This window comes from Chinchilla lanigera, unplaced genomic scaffold, assembly GCF_000276665.1.
Source record: "Chinchilla lanigera isolate Chin_1 unplaced genomic scaffold, ChiLan1.0 scaffold00012, whole genome shotgun sequence".
NCBI lineage: Eukaryota > Metazoa > Chordata > Mammalia > Rodentia > Chinchillidae > Chinchilla > Chinchilla lanigera.
In genome coordinates this window covers 17,115,379-17,133,784 of record NW_004955413.1, presented here as the reverse complement: position 1 = coordinate 17,133,784, position 18,406 = coordinate 17,115,379, and the positions used below count along the sequence as shown (strand labels likewise).

General features: G+C 39.4%; 1 protein-coding gene across 2 annotated transcripts in view; it reads left to right on the top strand.

The window, feature by feature from the left end:
* Recql (RecQ helicase-like) overlaps window positions 1-18,342 on the top strand; it is a 33,266-nt gene extending 14,924 nt beyond the window's left edge. For both annotated transcript variants that reach the window (XM_013511493.1, XM_005379058.2), the window contains exons 5-14: window positions 2,565-2,763; window positions 9,373-9,539; window positions 10,281-10,362; window positions 11,366-11,514; window positions 11,605-11,722; window positions 12,262-12,400; window positions 13,664-13,755; window positions 15,979-16,198; window positions 16,694-16,823; window positions 17,605-18,342. In XM_013511493.1, the coding sequence (XP_013366947.1) occupies window positions 2,565-2,763; window positions 9,373-9,539; window positions 10,281-10,362; window positions 11,366-11,514; window positions 11,605-11,722; window positions 12,262-12,400; window positions 13,664-13,755; window positions 15,979-16,198; window positions 16,694-16,823; window positions 17,605-17,754 (1,446 nt within the window). In that variant the 3' untranslated portion in view covers window positions 17,755-18,342. The remainder of the gene's footprint in view (window positions 1-2,564; window positions 2,764-9,372; window positions 9,540-10,280; window positions 10,363-11,365; window positions 11,515-11,604; window positions 11,723-12,261; window positions 12,401-13,663; window positions 13,756-15,978; window positions 16,199-16,693; window positions 16,824-17,604) is intronic.
* Window positions 18,343-18,406: the final 64 nt, after the last annotated feature.

The following is an 18,406-nucleotide window of genomic DNA, read 5'->3' as shown; positions in this document are numbered from 1 at the left end:
TATTTACAAATTTAAGGAGTAAAGACTCAGCAGACCCTGTATCAAAAAGAAAAAAAAAAAAAAAAAAAATTAAAGAAAATACAAAATGTATTGCATGTTTGAGGCATGGGAGTCGTAGACCATTTCTGAGCTATTCTTTCTCAAAAAGCATGTTATTGAAACCCTCAACAGTGAACACAAGTAGAATAGTATAAAAACTGTGTGCCCATTACTCCCATTAACATGTATGGATATGTGGCCAATCTTTTTTCGTCTGTATTCTCCAGTTTTCCCTACTCTATTCCTCTAGGTTTATTTATCTGAAACAAATGCTGTGTTTCATATTTTAATTGTAAATTCTTCAGTGTGTATCTCTAATTTTAAAAAAAAGGATGAGTGCAGTGCTCTTCTTCTTATATCTAAAAAAACCTTAATATCAGTTTCTTAAAATTAAAACATTAATTAAAACTAACAGCTTTCTCTGTCTCATCATCAGTGTTACTGTTATTTTAAAATCAAGGTTAGGATAATATTCTTCCATTATATTGTGTGTTGTTAATGTAGCTGTAGATGTCCCTGATCTCATTTTTGGTTTTCCTAATGTAAATTGTTGAAGAAACCAGGTAAATTTTCCTGTGGCTTTCTACATTCTGGATTTTCCTTATTCCATCCTTGTGACTTTCTTTCTATATAAGGTCTTTTTTTTTTTTTTTTTCAAATTACTATGCCGTCTTCCTGCGGCATCACTCAGGAGTACATAACACCTGGTTACTTTGTGTGACGTTAAGCTTGATCCGTATGTTCAGGCGATGTCTGCCTGGTGTGTCATTATCAGCTTTTCAGCTAGTGGTTTCAGCAGCTGCTGATAATGCCAACCTGGGGGCCGTGATTTCATTAGGATGATGCGCAATGATATTTAATTTTACCCCTCCTAGGGTTCATATATTAATCACAGTTATTCTATAAAGAACTTCCTTCTCACTAACTCTTTGCAAGGTGAAAAATGCTTGATTCTTTTCATTGCATTATCTACAGCTGGTCAATATGTTCTTTGGGTTTTTTTCCCCCCAGACATCACTATAAACTAAAAAAATTTTAAACATATTTGATGCATTTTAATCCATAGTTTTAATGCTCAAGTAGTTTCTTTTTTTCTTTTCTTTCTTTCTTTCTTTTTTTTTTTGTTTTTGGCTTCTTGAGACAAGGTTTCACTATGCAATTCAGGCTGCCCTTGAGCTGACTTTGTATCCAGGGCTGGTCTCGAACTCTCAATGATCCTCTTGCCTCAGCCTCTTGAGTGCTGGGATTACAGGCACGCACCACCACACCTGGCTGTGAAGTAGTTTTATTTTTCGGTAATGAGAACCTCTATAAGTTGGATCCTGAATCCTTTTCTTTGACATGGTAGCTTTTGACTCCTTGCTTTCTTTGAGATAATCCATTGTACTTTCTGCATTTCCTGCCCACATCTGGAATCAGCAATATGTCCAAAAATCCTAGGTTCCTTTGTTTCCCTATATATTCTTTGCTGAATTTAAACTCTTATGTCATTCTATTCCCGACTGCATTCTATTCCTATTCTGCTCTCTCATTCAGTGGAATGAATCTGAGGGGAAATTGCCTTTTGTATTGTACTTCCTTCAAATTGAAGAAGAAAGTAATAGTAATAGAAAGCAGTTTAGGAAGTTACAGAAAATTACGAGTTCATGTCCGTGTCACTAGTGCTTGAAAGTTGGAAAGATTAAACAATGAACGTATGTGTCCTAGAGTATCTGTAGGAGCTAACAAGGTGCTTCTTCACTGGAACTGTGAAAGCCTATCCCGTTCATTATTGATTTTAGTATACTTTTTGGGTCCTATTAAATTAGAAGGACACAATAACAGTGGTTGTGCCCAGTGTTCTATAAAGTAATATCCGAGCACTAAGATCTTTGGCACAGGAAGTAAAATAACTTTTACCTTTATCTCTGTGCCGAATCTCTGTGCCAAAGGTAAAAGAACTTTTCCCTTGTAAATTTTTTATTATATATATAATACATGTTTTACATTATAAAGCCTTAATTTAGTGGGTAATACTATATAAAATCCTATGGTTTTTGTATTGAAATAAAGAGATTACAAGTAGATTTGATAGCATTAGCATTTGATAGCAACAGATAGTGTCTGTTCACAGATACATGAAGTGATTATACTGTGAAGATTAATATAACCCATCTTTATAATCATATCTATAGTCCTTGGCTCACATTTTGGAAATGATGGTGTATAATTTAAAATTATGCCTTTATGGAATAAATGCCCCTTACTGGAATATACTTTCACGTTCATTTTTTTGTTCTGTTTTTTGCCAAGTGAGATTGTTCTTTTCTCATCAACAATTTGGATGTAAGTAAATCACTAGACCGCTGTTTGCACAGCTGCTGGGAAGTTTAGGGACGCGATTTCAGTTTTAATGAACCAAACATCTGCTTCTAGAAGAGCCCCAGGCTGTCGCTTCTGGGTAATGAACGTCTTCATTTTCCGCTTAGTGTTGTAGTGTGCTGGCGTAATTCTGCTTTAATTGTGTCTGTCTTGCCTTTTAATAGGAGCATGTGAAATGGGTTCATGCTGAAATGGTAAACAAAAACTCCAAGTTAAAGCTAATTTATGTGACGCCGGAAAAAATTGCGAAAAGCAAAATGTTTATGTCAAGACTAGAGAAAGCCTATGAAGCGAGGAGGTTCACCCGAATCGCAGTGGATGAAGTTCACTGCTGCAGTCAGTGGGGCCACGATTTCCGACCCGGTATGTACTCGTTCTCTAGAAAACCCCTCGGTGTTAGGGACCGTGCTCTTACTCAGGGCGGGGGAAATCTCTGCTTCCGTTAAAATTACCTCTCACATGGGGATTACTCATTTGTTCTTGTCTTAGTGAGTGAGGGGCCAAGAGGCAGAATCTTTAATCTCTTCGTTTCTTACTGCAGCCTTCAGTCTAATTGTCTTTATCCTGTGAAACATACATTTAGTAGCCAGCGTTATATATCTGTGTGCCATTCATTACCTGCCAGTATTTTGTCACCTTTTTTGAGGATTGGCATCTACTTCTTTATTTATCATTTTGGGTGCTTTAGCGTCTCGTCTGACTCGTCACTGTCAGAGTTCTGTGACATAGTTTAGTAACCTTCCTTCACTCTACCCGCCTAACCCTGTAGTCTGAGCCTGAAGTAAGTTACTCAGAATTGTTGCATCCAAAACATCTTCAGTTCAAAACTTGTACTCCCCCATTCCCTTGTGAGGCTTCTCACATTCATAGTGACCTCCTGATCCCTCCTGTAATCGCTGTTTATCTGTCCACGGCACCCATCCACGCAGAGTGATCTCTCTTCCCCACCCGACTCCTTCTGTTGTATTTGCCCTGGATCGCTTGGCCATCTCACCAGCCTGCTTAGGTCCTGTGCCTGAGATGCTGCCTCCGTCCGCACTTCCACGTTCTCCATTGCTGGTGTCTGGCTACTGAACACTGTCCAAAGTAAGTTACATAATTGTACTAATTTCCACTTCAGCTCGGCTTTTCATCATTCTCATCTTTTCTTTTTTTTTTTTTTTTTTGTACCAGCAGTCGAACTCACGACCTTGCACTTGCCAGGCAGGCGCTCTGCCGCTGAGCTGCATCCCCGGCCCCATTCTCGTCTTTTCACCTGTCCCTTTTCAACTCCTTGGTACCTGCCTTCCATCAAGTCTTTCATGTTGTTAACTTTCTCCTCACATCCTCACTTACACCTATTAGACTCCTCCTGCTTCCCAGAAAATTGGTGCCATCAGGAACGTCTTTCTCCTTCCGAGCATTCGCATTGTTTTTCTTTTATTTTCTACGTGTAGGTTAAACAAAGGATCGTTACTTTATAATACTTTATAAGGGTAATTATGACCACTCCCGCCTCACCCTTGCCTGCCTTCAGATCTTATCCTGCAGGTTCCTCACTCAGGCAGCTTCAGTCTCATTGAGCCCGTCTAAAAGCACAGCAGAAACAACACTTCCACCTTTTCTCCCCCTGCACAGCGTTACCCTGCATCTGTTCTTCCCTTCATCATCAAACTTCTCAGCTCACCACCTGCGCCGTTACCCCTTGAACTCATTGCGTTCTTTCTGCCCCCCAGCACTGTCCTGAAAGAGGTCACCAGTGGCTCCACTCCCAGGACTGTTACCCACTGACCTGCCCCTCCGTCATCTCCCCACTTAGCCAGCAGCGTTTCACCCTGTGCACCTCTGCCCTCGCCGCCCTCCCCTCCCCTGAGCACTACCAGGGAACACTACTGAGTTTCTTTCTCTCCGTTTGCATCCTCTTTGTTCCTCCGTAAATATCAGTGTTCTGTAGGACTCTGACTTCAGTCTTTACCTTTTCTTACATTTCTTCAGGGATAGTGAGCTTGTGGCCTGAAAACTGAATTTCTAGTTTTTTTTTTTTTGTTTGTTTGTTTTTTTGGTTTTTCTCCGGTACCGGGAACCGAACTCACGACCTTGCGCTTGCCAAGCAGGCGCTTTTGCCGCTGAGCTAAATCCCCAGCCCCAAGCTAAATCCCCAGCCCCAGTTTTTTGAATTATTTGGGACTCTGCTTTTTTAAAAGCTGTGATTTAAATGCTAACAGCTGGATGGACGGTCTCATTTTTACTGAGAACCCCGCTGGGGTGACTACATGGTTCTCCACACAGTTCTTATCTCGTGGCCACTAGAGAGTTCTGGCTTTTGACCCTGCCATTACATTTCAACCTGAGAGATCTGATTACTTAAGATTATCACCCTGGCTTCTGTGTGACCATGGCTTACATTATCTCCATGGATCTGCTGAGATGCGGTAATAAATTATTCCCATACCTCATTATCTTCTAGAATTCAAATTTATCTTCCAATTATTTGAGGAATGCATATATAAATTAGATCACCAAAGCTGAATTCCTCCCTAAAGATGTACTCTTTCTCCCTCTGTGCTGCAATTGGGGATCATTGTTTGCACCACCGGGCTGCTAGACATCCTCACCAAGAACTTCAGATTTTTCTTCCCCTCTCTTGAGGCCTTTGGTTTTTTTCCCTCTTCTCCCAAGCAATTTCATTTTTCATCTTCTGTGTCTTAGAAAAACTTTTTAAGCACACATTTGCTTAGGCCAAAACTTTAGTAGTTCACGCAGTTTCTCAGTTTCCATGGGGCTTGATTTCAGGATCCTAGCATACTCCAGAATCTCTGGGTGCCCGGGCCTTACTGTGGCTTAGAGCAAGAATGTCCTGCAGGGGCCTCATGTGCTCATAGCAGGGCTTTTTAGGGCCACTGAATCCTGGGGACAGGAGAGCTGCCTTGCTGGTGGAAGGCGGGGTCTGGTCAGAAGAGGAGGGTCACTGGGGGTGTGACTGGGAAGGGTCCTTCTCCCTTCCAGGCTCCTCCCTTCACTTTTTGCCTCCTGGCTGGTGTGGCGTGAGCAGCTGTCCTCTGCTGTGCCCTTCTGCTATGCCAATTCTGCTTGAAAGTGTGTGCCGTAATGCGGCACAGTATCTATACACACACTGTGCGCGTTCTCCTGTGCACTTTAGATCACCTGCAGCTTACTTATAATGTGTAATACAATACAAATGCATGTACGTAGTTGTACTATGTTGTTTAGGGGTAATGAGAAGGAAAAATTCTGTGCAAGTTTGGTATAGATGCTGCTTTTTCTAAATGTGTTTGATGAGCAGTTCATATCGAATCTATGGATGAGGAGGACTGACTGTATGTATCACTCAGGACCCAGTGAGGAGACAGGAACCATTTTAGTTATTTGAAAACAGGTAATTTTGTATAGAATTGTTGGCTGGCTGTGGTAGCTCATGCCTACCATCCCAGCTACTTGGGAGGCTGAGGCAGGGGGATTGCAAGTTTGAGGCCAGCATTTGTAACTTAGTAAGACCTTTTCTCAAAAAAAATTTTAAAAGGCAGAGGGATTTAGCTTAGTGTTAGAGTGCTTGCCTGGCATGCACAAGGCCCTAGGTTCAATCTTCCAATACAGGGGAACAAAAGGTTAAGTAAAAACTGATTAGGTAAATAATTACTATGTAAAAAACTCAAAGATACTGTAGAAGTACAAATTGGAGGAAGCAGCTGTAATTTATTTATTTATTTATTTATTTTCTTTTTGAGGCAGGGTCTCCCTGTGCAGTTCAGGCTGGCCTTGAGCTTGCTTTGTAGCCCAGACTGGCCTTGAACTCCCAATGATCCTCCTGCGTCAGCCTCCCGAGTGCTGGGATTATAGGCGTGTGCCACCGCGCCTGGCTTGCAGCTGTAATGTATAAGGTTAGAGGAATAGGAAGAAAAGGCTGGCAATAAAAAGGAAATAAAACTTAGAAACTTAGAGGAGGCGCCTGGGGAATGGCACGCAGACCCTGAGGAGGCAAATCTCCTTGGTCGCTGGAGTTACTTGTAGAGGTGGAGACCAAGTGGACCTGTGATAAAGATGCGTCTTCAATGCTGGGAATGCTGCCAGCTGTGTTCAGCTGCTACTGAAGCCAGGTAGTGCTGCTCAGGCTAAAGAAGCCTTGCTGCGGTGACATCCGTGGGACCCTGAGCACGCCCACAGCAGCTAACAGCCCTGTGGGTGTCCTCTGGGTCATCTGGCAAAGCTGACATGTCACGTGCAGAGTACAGAAGGGTCGGGTTGGAGCAGAGGAAAATACCTGAGGTGGTCACACGTCATCCTTGACTTGTCCCACCTCTGCATGCCCCACCTGCCCCCAAGTCCTGACAGCGCCACCTCTAAAATGAATCTCAGGTGTGTCTTATTGCGCTGGCCTGTCTCTTGAGTCAGACTAGGCTCCTTTGCACTGGTCTCCTAGGATAATTCTTTAACTAGTCTTTGATTCCAGTCTTATGCTTTGATAGCTCATTCTCCAGATAGTCACCAAAGTGATCTTTTCCAAATACAGGTTAAATTATGTTACTTCCCACCTGAACTACCCAGCAGGTTCTCTGTGTATTTTAGAATAAAGTTCAGAATTCTCGACTGGGCTCCATCAGGCAGTATGTGATCTGCGTCTATCTGTGTGCCTAATATCCTGTTCTTCCCTCTCATGAGGGCTTCACACCTCGAGCAGTTACCACTGTAGCAATAGACCATTTAGTGGTTTGCGCTTTTTACTATGGGGTTTCGTTGCCTTGGTCACCACTTTTTCTCCAGTGCCTGGAGACGTGCTTGGCCAGTGCTTATCTACTGATGAATGGCCTTGCATAGGACTCATTCCCTCCCCTTTGCACACTGCCCCTGCCTCCTCTGCATCCTAATAGTCACTAGGACCCATAGGGTTCTAGTTCATGTATTTCCCGTCAGTCTTTTCTTTCTGATCCATGGAATCCTGATTTATTTCATATTCTCTATTATTTTTTCTGCTGTTTTTAAACTGGTCTCCCTTTGTCCAGTCTTTTGTCTGTTATAGTCTGTCCTTGGCACTGCCGCCAAAAGTTGATTTCTGAAACATGAATCTATTTATGTCCTTTGTCTGACTTGAAAACTGCATGACACCTCTTCATATCCTAAGTCCTATCTTCTTAGAATCAACTATGTTGTTCATTGCTTTACTTATTCTTGCTTTCTGTTTAACAGTATTAGGGTTCAGGTATGGACCAGTATTGCTAGGACTGCTATAGGATAAGAGACTGTATTATTCAGCTTTTCTGTTGCTGTGATAAAATGCCTAACACGAACAAATTAAAGTAGAAGTGGTTTACTTTGGCTTAGAGTTTCAGAGGTTTCAGTCCATGGTCAGATAGCTCTCAGTCAAAAACATGGCACAGGAAAGCTACCCAACTTATGGCATCTGGCAAACAGAGAGCAGAGAAAAAGCGCAGAGGGGAAAGGGCCAGAGACCATACTCCTCAAGGCCACACCCCCCATGACCCACCTAGGGATACCCAAAAGTGTGCTTTACTAAGCTTTACTAAGCTTGTCTCTCAAGTCAGTCAGGTTGACCATGAAGATTAACCATCAGAGAGAATTATTGCAGGAGGTAGACTTTGCACAATTGCAAGAGAAACTGGAGAAATCTGAGAATTAGAGAGAAGTCACTGACTAATCCCAAAGCAGTGATGCAGGAGAATAAACAAAACTTGTAATGGACTGTGCAACTGGAATATCAGTGCCAATGGAGACCACAAAGGATAATCTTGTGGAAAGGTTTCTGTTACTGATTTAGCTGAGTAGCTGTCACTGCTATGGGCCTGTTGCTAAGCATCTGATGGAGCTGGTGTTGATTGTGAAGACTGTAGTTAGTAGGAAAAGCCCAGTGAGGAGTGGAAAAGAACAAGGCCGAGCTGGAACTGGCTGCATAGGAACTGGCTGGGCACTTCTGCATCTGTCCATGATCCTGTCTCCTAGAAAGATCTTCAAGGAGTAATGGCAGCTGGTTCATCCTACTTCCTAAGTATTGCACACATTTCTCTGTTGGGTCACTGTAACTTAGGAGTAGGCATAGAAAGAATTCTGGGAAACAGAATTCCCAGCTGAATGGATTGGATGAGAAATTTATCTAGCCTAGCACCCTACAGTTTAAAAGCCTCAGTGAACTGCTTGCTGTTGTGTGAGTGTGCTGAGCGATTTCATGCCAGTGTATTTGTAGTTTATACACTGATGAGATCGGGCGTGTTCAGGGTGGTATGGCTGTAGACTGTACACTGCATCCACTGCCTAATGTCCTTCTTCTAAGGTCAGTAAACTGTTTTGTAAACTTCTGGTTATTTTTTAAGATGCAATTCAAATGTTGCCTCTACCTTCACTCTATGTAATTTCTTTCTTCACCATGTTTTTATACTAGTCCTCTACTTTAGCATTTAGCTATTCCTCCTGCATTTCTTTTTCACTCTTCTCCAGATAGCTTAAGTACTGAAGAGACACGAAAGACCACCTAGGTAGTGACTTAGATATGTGTGACAATATGAGTCCAGAAAGGTTTCCCTGAAAAAGTTTCCATGAAAAGCAGTGCTCTCACCAAACCTCTTCTGCTCTGAGCTTGCCACTCTTGCACGATACTAGGCAGCAGAGAGGTTTTGGCTGATGGCTTCATCTTTTGTCAGTTTTAAGAGCTTCAAGTGCTATGACCAACCCTACTATCCCTTGAATCTATAGTTCAGCAGGTAGAGACCAGTGTGTAGCTTGATGGCAATGTTTAATGTTTCCTTTCTTTAACCGGAAGTTGTACCTGTGCCAAGAAGAATGTTTGTGAAGTAAGGTATAATAAAGCCTACCTATTTAAGAAGAGTAGCAGGCAACTGCAAATTTACTGTTAAAGACAGCTGTGGAGATGAAATTACAGGGGTCACTGATTATCCGCATAACATTAAGAGTGTAATTTACTTTAATCCTCTGAGAATAGAAAGAGGCCCCCTTTGTCTTTTTCAGATTATAAAGCACTTGGTATCCTGAAGCGGCAGTTCCCTAACACATCTCTGATTGGGCTGACTGCAACTGCAACAAGCCATGTTTTAAAGGATGCTCAGAAAATTCTCTGTGTTGAAAAGTGTTTTACTTTTACAGCTTCTTTTAATCGTCCAAATCTTTATTATGAGGTCTGTAACTTTTATGTCAATTTATTACTTTTGTGAAGAATAACAGAGATTATACTTTTGATGCTGTTTATTTACATGAGTAATAATGAATAATACAGTATATAAAGTATTTAACATTAGGTGATTGAAAGATATTTTAGTGCTTATTCAAATATCACTTATGCTTTATAATCCCTTATTAGATTATATAAAAGATGCTATCTTTCATATAAAATAGGCACAAGTTACATACCTTTATAAAATTTGTGTACATTCTTGTGAAAATATGGAGAGAAAAGATGAAATGATACCAAGGACTCCATTGATATCTCTGCTGAAATGACTAAATAACAGAAATAGGAGTAGATCATTAAAGTGCTGTCATGTGCCAGTATCTTACATAGATTTTGATATACTCACTTGAAAAATAAATTGACCTGATAGCTGTCTTTTCTTTCTAAATCCCTTTAAGAACAGACTTAATCTTCTGAGTTTCATAGGTTGGCTATTTATGCTGTATTTTATGTCTTTATAAAAGTAGCATCAGAAAATAAAAGACTGCATATTGAAAGTTATGCAGGGCTTCTATGCCTCATTATGTCTGGCAAATTAAAAAATAATTAAGAGCAGAGTCTGGGACATGGCAGAGGTGAGTCAGGAGTCAGGATGTGCAAGAGTAATGGCACAAAAGGACTGTGCTCACAAAAATGCACCTCAGAGCTCGTACTCGTTTACTTTTTTAATAAGATAGCTTTCTTATAGGTTCGGCAAAAGCCTTCAAACACGGAAGATTTTATTGAGGATATTGTAAAGCTCATTAATGGCAGATACAAAGGGAAATCAGGTAATATAAAAGCAAACCAACTTTGGGAACTGAAAGATATCTTCAGTAAGTAACCAGTTACAGTGATAATTGAACTGATAGGTGACTAATACCTAAAATATTGACTTATGGTGGTAGATACTTGAAAATGTGATACAGTTCACTTGATCTTAGAAACTGGGTGTGACATTTGCTCATGTCACATTTTATGAGCCATAGAACTGTCTGATTTGCTTTTATTTACACTTAATTGCTTTAGAATGGGTCTGATGACAGTGTTAATTATCACCGGCACATACTTCCCTGAGTATCAGCTGTGTGTAAGATAATGGGGTTAATTAAGCACCTGGTGGTGTTCTAAAGCGCTGTAAAATATAATACCTTACAGCAAAGGATACGTTAAAGAAATAAATAGTACTTAATAGGTTAAGTAGGGGTGGAATTGAGATTATCTGTATATGTGCTCCAGGGTTAATGACTAGGCAAGTGATACTGAAAGTATTCATTTAAAAGTCACATTTCTGGATTTTCAGAAGGTAATGGGTGTCCTGGATCAGAGGAGTTCTTGGGTCTAATGAGTTTGGGAAAGACTGCAGCTGTTTATCCTTCCTGGAGATGTGCAAGGTGTTTCAGCACATTGGAAGCTCTAACTAGCCCTGGTTAGGGAACAGAGAAGCCTCTTTAACTTTGTTGAGTGCAATGTTCTCCAGACTCATTTGCACATGAAACTTTTTTCACACCATCCTTTTTAACATCTTGTGGAGTTCTTGGACATCTGTTTGAGAAACACTGTATGTGGCACATAAGGTGGAAGAGAGAAAAGAGGTAGTAAGATCCAAAACTGGTGTCTCATTTCTGCATCAGAACAAGCTGGTGATCAAATCTTGAATTATACCCATCCGTTGCCATGTGCTTAAGAGCCTGAGAACTTCTCATAGTTCTTGTTTCCCAGTGTACACTGTATCAATCAGTGTCTTGGAATGTACCACATATATTTCTAATACCTTGTCATGTTTCACCACAGGAATCATATATTGTTTTTCTCAGAAAGACTCTGAACAAGTTACTATTAGTTTACAGAAGTTGGGAATTCATGCTGGGGCTTATCATGCCAATATGGAACCAGAAGATAAAACCAAGGTTCACACAAGGTGGTCAGCCAATGAACTTCAGGTTAAGTATATATCTTCAGTAGAAGCCTATTTACCTTTCAAACTAATTACATTTGACTTAATTAAGTAATGAAATATTAAAATATTTTAGGTAGTAGTGGCAACGGTTGCATTTGGTATGGGAATCGATAAGCCAGATGTGAGGTTTGTTATTCATCATTCAATGAGTAAATCCATGGAAAATTATTACCAAGAGAGTGGACGTGCAGGTATGTAGAACTGAAATCCAGAAGTAATTTTTAGAAAGCTTTTCCAGAAGGCACATTATAAATGTTTAATAATTCTGTATTTATTTATTTATTTATTTAATTCTGCATTTAAAAATCTTCATTAGGTAGTATTTTTAGAACAATGAAATCTTTTTATCAGATTTATGTTTATTTTCATGGGGAGAAATTTTACATATGTGCTATTGGAACATTACGCATTGTTTCTTATATGTGCTAAGATAATATTCATCTCGGTCTCTTAAATTTTTCACTAGAAGTTTCAAATCTATGAAGCTTTAAGTTTCAAACTTAAATAAATGGATAATTTTGGATACATTTTCTTACTTAATAAATCTAATATTGGCAAATCTCTAGTTGTTTTCTTTAAAAAACTTCAGAGTAGCTCTTATTAATTAACTTTGCTATCCCTAAATTTCTGGATGTAACGTGAAGCTTTGGCACCTCATTTTACATATATTATTTTTGCATCTTATGGATTTTTAAAAGTAATAATACAATCGGGATTTCTCAATCTACAGGTCGAGATGACAGGAAAGCAGATTGCATTTTGTATTATGGCTTTGGAGATATATTCAGAATAAGTTCAATGGTGGTCATGGAAAATGTGGGGCAACAGAAGCTTTATGAGATGGTGTCATACTGTCAGAACATCAGCAAGTGAGTCACACTCCTTTTTATAATTTGTCAACGAAAGACAAGTGTAGTATTAAAATATATGGGATTTTGAATACCTAATGACTATAGTACAGGTCTGTAAGAGCAGATGTCTGAGGGTAAAAATTGGTCATGAACCTTCTGTGATCTATTCAATCTAAGAAAGGAGGCTCTGTCTTTGAAGTAATCCTCCAAAACTAATTTTTTGATTGAAGGTTTTGCTACACATCCACAATGAGGTGAAGCCATCGTTCTCCGGCACTTGTACACCACCATGTGCCGTGCTAACTTTGGAAAGATGTGCGCTAGGATGGGCATCTTGAGAGTGAGACCCGGGAACTCTTGCCGTTCTCTCAGCTGATGAGTCAGGGAAATAATCCAGAACGGGGTCAAGATTCTCATTCTACAATAAATTTAAATCTACTTAAGAGTGGCTTTAGGTACAGCTCTCTGGTGGCCTCTCGGCCCTTGTCACCTTTGTACTCTTATCACAGAAGGGCTCAAAATGTGAAATGGGGAACAATAACCCAACAGTGATAGAAGGTTGTATTTTCTTTCCAGTAGCTATTACAGTTAAAAGAAATGAAAAAATGAAAATTTTGTTAGAAGTCCAGTAGATTCTGGACTTGATGCTTTAAAATACAAGTAACTCGTTTACTGTCAAGAATACTGTAAAATGTTGAATCTCACAATGACAGAGAACTTAAGCAATGGTTACAGTATGGAAATACTTTTATGTAGTGAGCGGGCAGAATGCTCCCCCCCATGGCCATGTCCAGATCCTACACAGCAAAGGGAAATCAGAGTTGCTGATGGAATTGAGGTTGCTCACCAGCTGTCCTTTAAATGGAATTGTTTTAGATTATCTTGGTGGGCCCAGTGTAATCACAAAGGTCCTGCAAGGTGGAAGAGGAGGCAGATTGATGAGACTCAACCCACTGCTGTTACTTTGAAGGAGGAGGGGGCCAGAAGTCAAGGAATGAGCACTCCCCTCTAGAAACTGGAAGAGGCAAGGACACATTTTCTCCTGAGCCTCCGGAAGAAATCCAGTCCTGCTGACACCTTGATTTTGACTCAGTGAGATGCATAGTAGGCTTCTAACTTACAGAAATGTAAGATAATAAATTTGTATTGTTTTAAGCTGTTGTTTGTAGTGATACCATGACAGGCACAGGAAACTAATAGGCTATAGAATTGTGTTCTGAAGTAGAGATTCTTAAAACTTTACTAGCTCATTTAATAATCTGTATCTAAATGTGTTTGTAGATGTCGCCGTGTATTGATAGCTCAACATTTTGATGAAGTGTGGAACTCAGAAGCATGCAACAAAATGTGTGATAACTGCTGTAAAGATGTGTGTAAGTCTGTTTTGGCAACCTATATAGGATAATCATGCACAGCTAGCATTAAATGAAGTATTAAGACTCCAAAATGCATTTAAAAGGTTCAACAAGGTGTGACTAGAATTTTCCATATTCAAGAAAATACAGAGTTTTCGGGAAAAAGGTGAATAAAAGTCATAGGTGTATATGTACATTTTATACTGCTATACTGAAGATATGAGAAATTTTTGAGGAGAAAAAAAATTGTAATTTCTCTGAATAGAAATGCTGTTATATAAAGAAAAGACTCTTAATACTTTCCAGTCACAGGTTGGGAAGACAACCTGGAGGAAAATAGATTACAGTAAATCATTCTTGGTGATGGAGGGTACTCATTAATTTAGCAGTGTTTTGGTGCTACACAGGTATGACAGAAAAATATGGTGAACATCGCCATTAATTCCTCTTAAAATACTCCCTCTTGTTTCAAACATATTTAGCCCATTGTTCTTGCTACTGGATGTCCTGTCTCTCTAGTATCTTTGGTTGTGATGTCATGGCTGCCCCAATGTTATGAACTGAGTCAAAGCATTCACCTTTCATGGTCATTTTGACTTTGAAGAAGAGTTACAAGTTCCACGGTGCCAGATCCAGTGAATAAAGTGGATGAGGATACACTGTCATACTTTTCTTTTACAGAAATAGCCTTAAACATTTGATCAAGGTATGACTAAAAAATATAGTATATCAGGTTAATAACATCCCTTCTTTATTGCGGGCTGATCAGATCCACAATCTCCCAAACAAGTGTACAGTGAAGGCTAAATAAAAAGAGGTGAATGGAATGATTTCAGGGCCCCAGGAGGATCAAAGCCCTCTTACAGAATTTGAGATTCTTTCAGGGCTAAGACTAAGACCTTCCCTGGGTGGCCCGTATTTATTTGGTTATCAGAAGAAGGGAGGGGAGCGGCTGGGGATTTAGCTCAGTGGCAAAGTGCCTGCCTGGCAAGCCTAAGGTCGTGAGTTCGGTTCCCGGTACCGGAGAAAAACCAAAAACCAAAAAAAAAAAGAAGGGAGGGGAATACTCAAGAAGAGCAGAATTACTCAAGGACTTCTCCAAGTAAGGTATTAAATTAATAAGGATTAAGTTAATCCACCTAGGAGTGAGATACCTGAGGCTATAGTCTTTATCTAGTTGAGATCAGATCCAGGTGTTCTTGGCTATGATCTTGTCTTATCCTTTGAGGCTTTCCAGCTTCATCTGCCATTACAGATGTTAGTAGGGATTAGTGACTCACAGAGGTTTACTTACTATGAGTCCATCTCCCACTTCCAGACAAGCGGCCTAGGTTTTGGACAGATTCACAAGTAAGCATAAAAAGCCAATTGGTTAATTTAAGTCCTGCTTGGGGCTGCTTTATAATGGTCTGCTTCAATGGTAAATTATAAAATATTTATTGTAGTAAAGACACATTGCCATTAATACCCGTCAAAGTATTTCCCCTTGCTTTGAGTACACTTACTCTATCATTCTTGGCAATGCGTCTTTTACTGTATACACTTTTCAAAAATTTAAATATTCACCATATTTTTTCCTCATTCCTTGTATTTAAACTTTTTTTTTTTTAATCTTGTGTTTCTGAAAAACCAGACTAATCAGACTCTCACACAAAGCCTTACTTTGATGTGTGGGTAGGTGGTGGTCACTACACTTTTAACTTTGTGGCTAGAGAAGCTTGACAGTTTACTGGATTATGTTACACTGACCAAATTAACAGGAGCCTGATATATAAGTCAGAGTGCTCATCTCTTAATTGACAACCACTGTCTGGGAGGTTCTTACCTGTAGAAACCCATACTCCCTTTCAGAATTCGAGTTACTGAGCACAAATGAGCTAACTATGAAAAACAGGTTCTGCTATATGACTAGAAGGCACGCCTCTTAATAAATGTCTGGCATACATAGTTGGTTCCTAAAGCCTTCTCATAACCGGGTTATTTTATTATTTATTCAGTTATTTTGCATCACTATAAATTCCACAGTGTGTCATAGAGACCATAACTTGGTCTAGCAATAGACTTGAACACCTTAGTCTTAATTCAGAGCACGTTACCAAAAAAAAAAAAAAAAAAAAAATTAATGTTTTAGGGTGGCTCATAGTGATAACTAGTTTTAAACCAGTTTAACTACATAGGATAGTTATCCTTGCCCTCATTTCTAAATCCCGCTTGTCAGAAACCATGCCTTTTGCATTGCAGCATTTGAAAAAAAGAACGTAACAGTGTACTGCAGAGATCTAATCAAGATCTTGAAGCAGGCAGAGGAACTGAATGAAAAACTCACTCCACTGAAACTGATTGACTCTTGGATGGGAAAGGGCCCGTCGAAACTGAGAGTGGCTGGTGTCACTGCCCCCACCCTTCCTCGTGAAGAACTGGAGAAAATAATTGCCCACTTCCTTCTACAGCAGTATCTTAAGTACACATCCAGTTCTTGTCTTTTTATTTTATGATTGCTTTTGTCTTTTAATTAAAACAGAGTAACTTTGTAGCTATTTCACCAGAACTTTTAAATGCCATAGAAAACTACCTAATAAACACCAACCTTAATTTATCACTTTAAATCGAAAAAACACAAAACTATCATGGTACACCTCAGTTCCCAAACTTAATTTGCTCTACAGTTTTGGAAAAGATGACCATGTTTGTGTTGGTGTGGGAAAGATGGATGTGGTTATGTTTGTCACCCAGTGCAGAGTCTGCAAACAAGAGGAAAATGCTAAGCACTTGTTTGTGAACCGGATTGTTTGCAAACAGAAGTGTTTGTGAACTGAGGTACCACTGCACTATAAAGATTTTATTTGTGCTGTGATAGTACTATTTCATATTAACATATCATTTAAAATTATGGTTATTTCTGAGTTTTTCTATGGTTCTTTCAAGTTTCCTGATTGTTGGCTTTTGTGTTCTGCAGAGAAGACTACAGTTTTACAGCATATGCTACTATTTCGTATTTGAAAGTTGGACCCAAAGCTCACCTTCTGAACAGTGAAGCACATGTTATTAGCATGCAAGTGAAGAAGCCCACACAGAACTGTTTCAGGGTAACTGACTGGTTATTAATTTTCAACTTCTATGTATTTAAAAAAGTTAAATCCTACGGGATGCCTTTCTATACTTCCTTCCTAGATCTAACTGAACATAAGAATAGATGTTTGTTCTCAGATTCTTGTTGTTTTATTTGTTTTTTTTTTTTTTTTGAGACAGGGTCTCGCTATTAGTTCAGGCTGTCCTTGAACTTACTGGGTAGCCCAGGCTGGCCTCCAACTTGTGGGACTCCTCCTGTCTCAGCCTCTCAAATGCTGGGATTATAGGTGTGCACCACCACACCTGGCTAGTTCTGACTCTGAGTTTCAAAGGGAGAAAACAAAACTTTGTTTACTGTAGGTAGTAAGTGGAAGAATTCAGACTAGCCTAACAGACTAAGGAGTCTCCAACCTCTTAGAATGAGAGGCCTCCATTTTAAAGTCTAATTTTGTGAGGCCCCTTCCCTTACTGAAAGGCACCAGTAAGGTGCTTACTGAAAGGCCCTTACTGAAAGGCACCAGTAAGAGGCAGATAGCATCCAGCCTGCCAAAGCATGCTATATACTCCTGTTGTCTAGGGATACTGCAAATGTCCTTTAAAGCGCTTCAGACAAATGTAGCGCCTTTTATTTCAGCTGGAGCTCGTATTTGAGTAGATACTTAGAAATGAAAATCAGACCCTGGGCACTTAGAGAACTAACTCATACAAATAGGAATATTTAGATTATTAATCTAATGAGAAAATCAAAGAACTGAACTTTAACAGGGTGCTTGCTTTATTTTTTTCATTTTTTTACAGGCTGAATCATCCAACACTTTTCATTCTGAACAAGTTGATAAAATGGGGGGAGAAAAAAATTCAGGTAACTTCCAGAAGTCTGTGAACATCTTTCAACAATCTGGTTCCAAGACTCCAAGGGGCAAGAAAAGGAAAATTGATGATGCCTGAAAAAGCTGTTATTAAATTTTCTACAAAAGGAATAGTTTATGCATGTGTACACCATTATTTTTGAAGTTAAAATTTAATTTTGAGAACAGTTTGATGTTTTATACTTGTAAAACTGTTTCTTCAGAGTTTATCTGAAGATTTGAGATCTTTTGATTAGAGATCAAAAGGAAAAATAAATCTTCATGTAAAATACTTGCAACAAGTTCATGTAAGTATGATAAGCTCTTTAGCCTTGGTATACTGATTGTATTTTTTCCTTTGGCAGAACCATCTTTTTTTTTTGGTTTTTCTCCGGTACTAGGAACCGAACTCACGACCTTTCGCTTGCCAGGCAGGCGCTTTGCCGCTGAGCTAAATCCCCAGCCCCAGAACCATCTTTTTGATAGCAGTATTATACTGACATAGGCTTCTCACTCCAGATGGTATTTTAAGCATGATAATGTACATGATTTCAGGTATAAAAATAGCTGTATAATTCAAACAAAAAAGGAGTAAGACATCAATATACATATTAGCAAATAAAATACTGCTGTATCTCTGTAGTAAAATAAAGTGATAAGCTTACTAAAACTACATTTCACAATCAAAGAACAGATCTGGCCTATTTGTGTATATTTTAGCCAAGTAGATAACCATTTAGGTAAGTATGTCC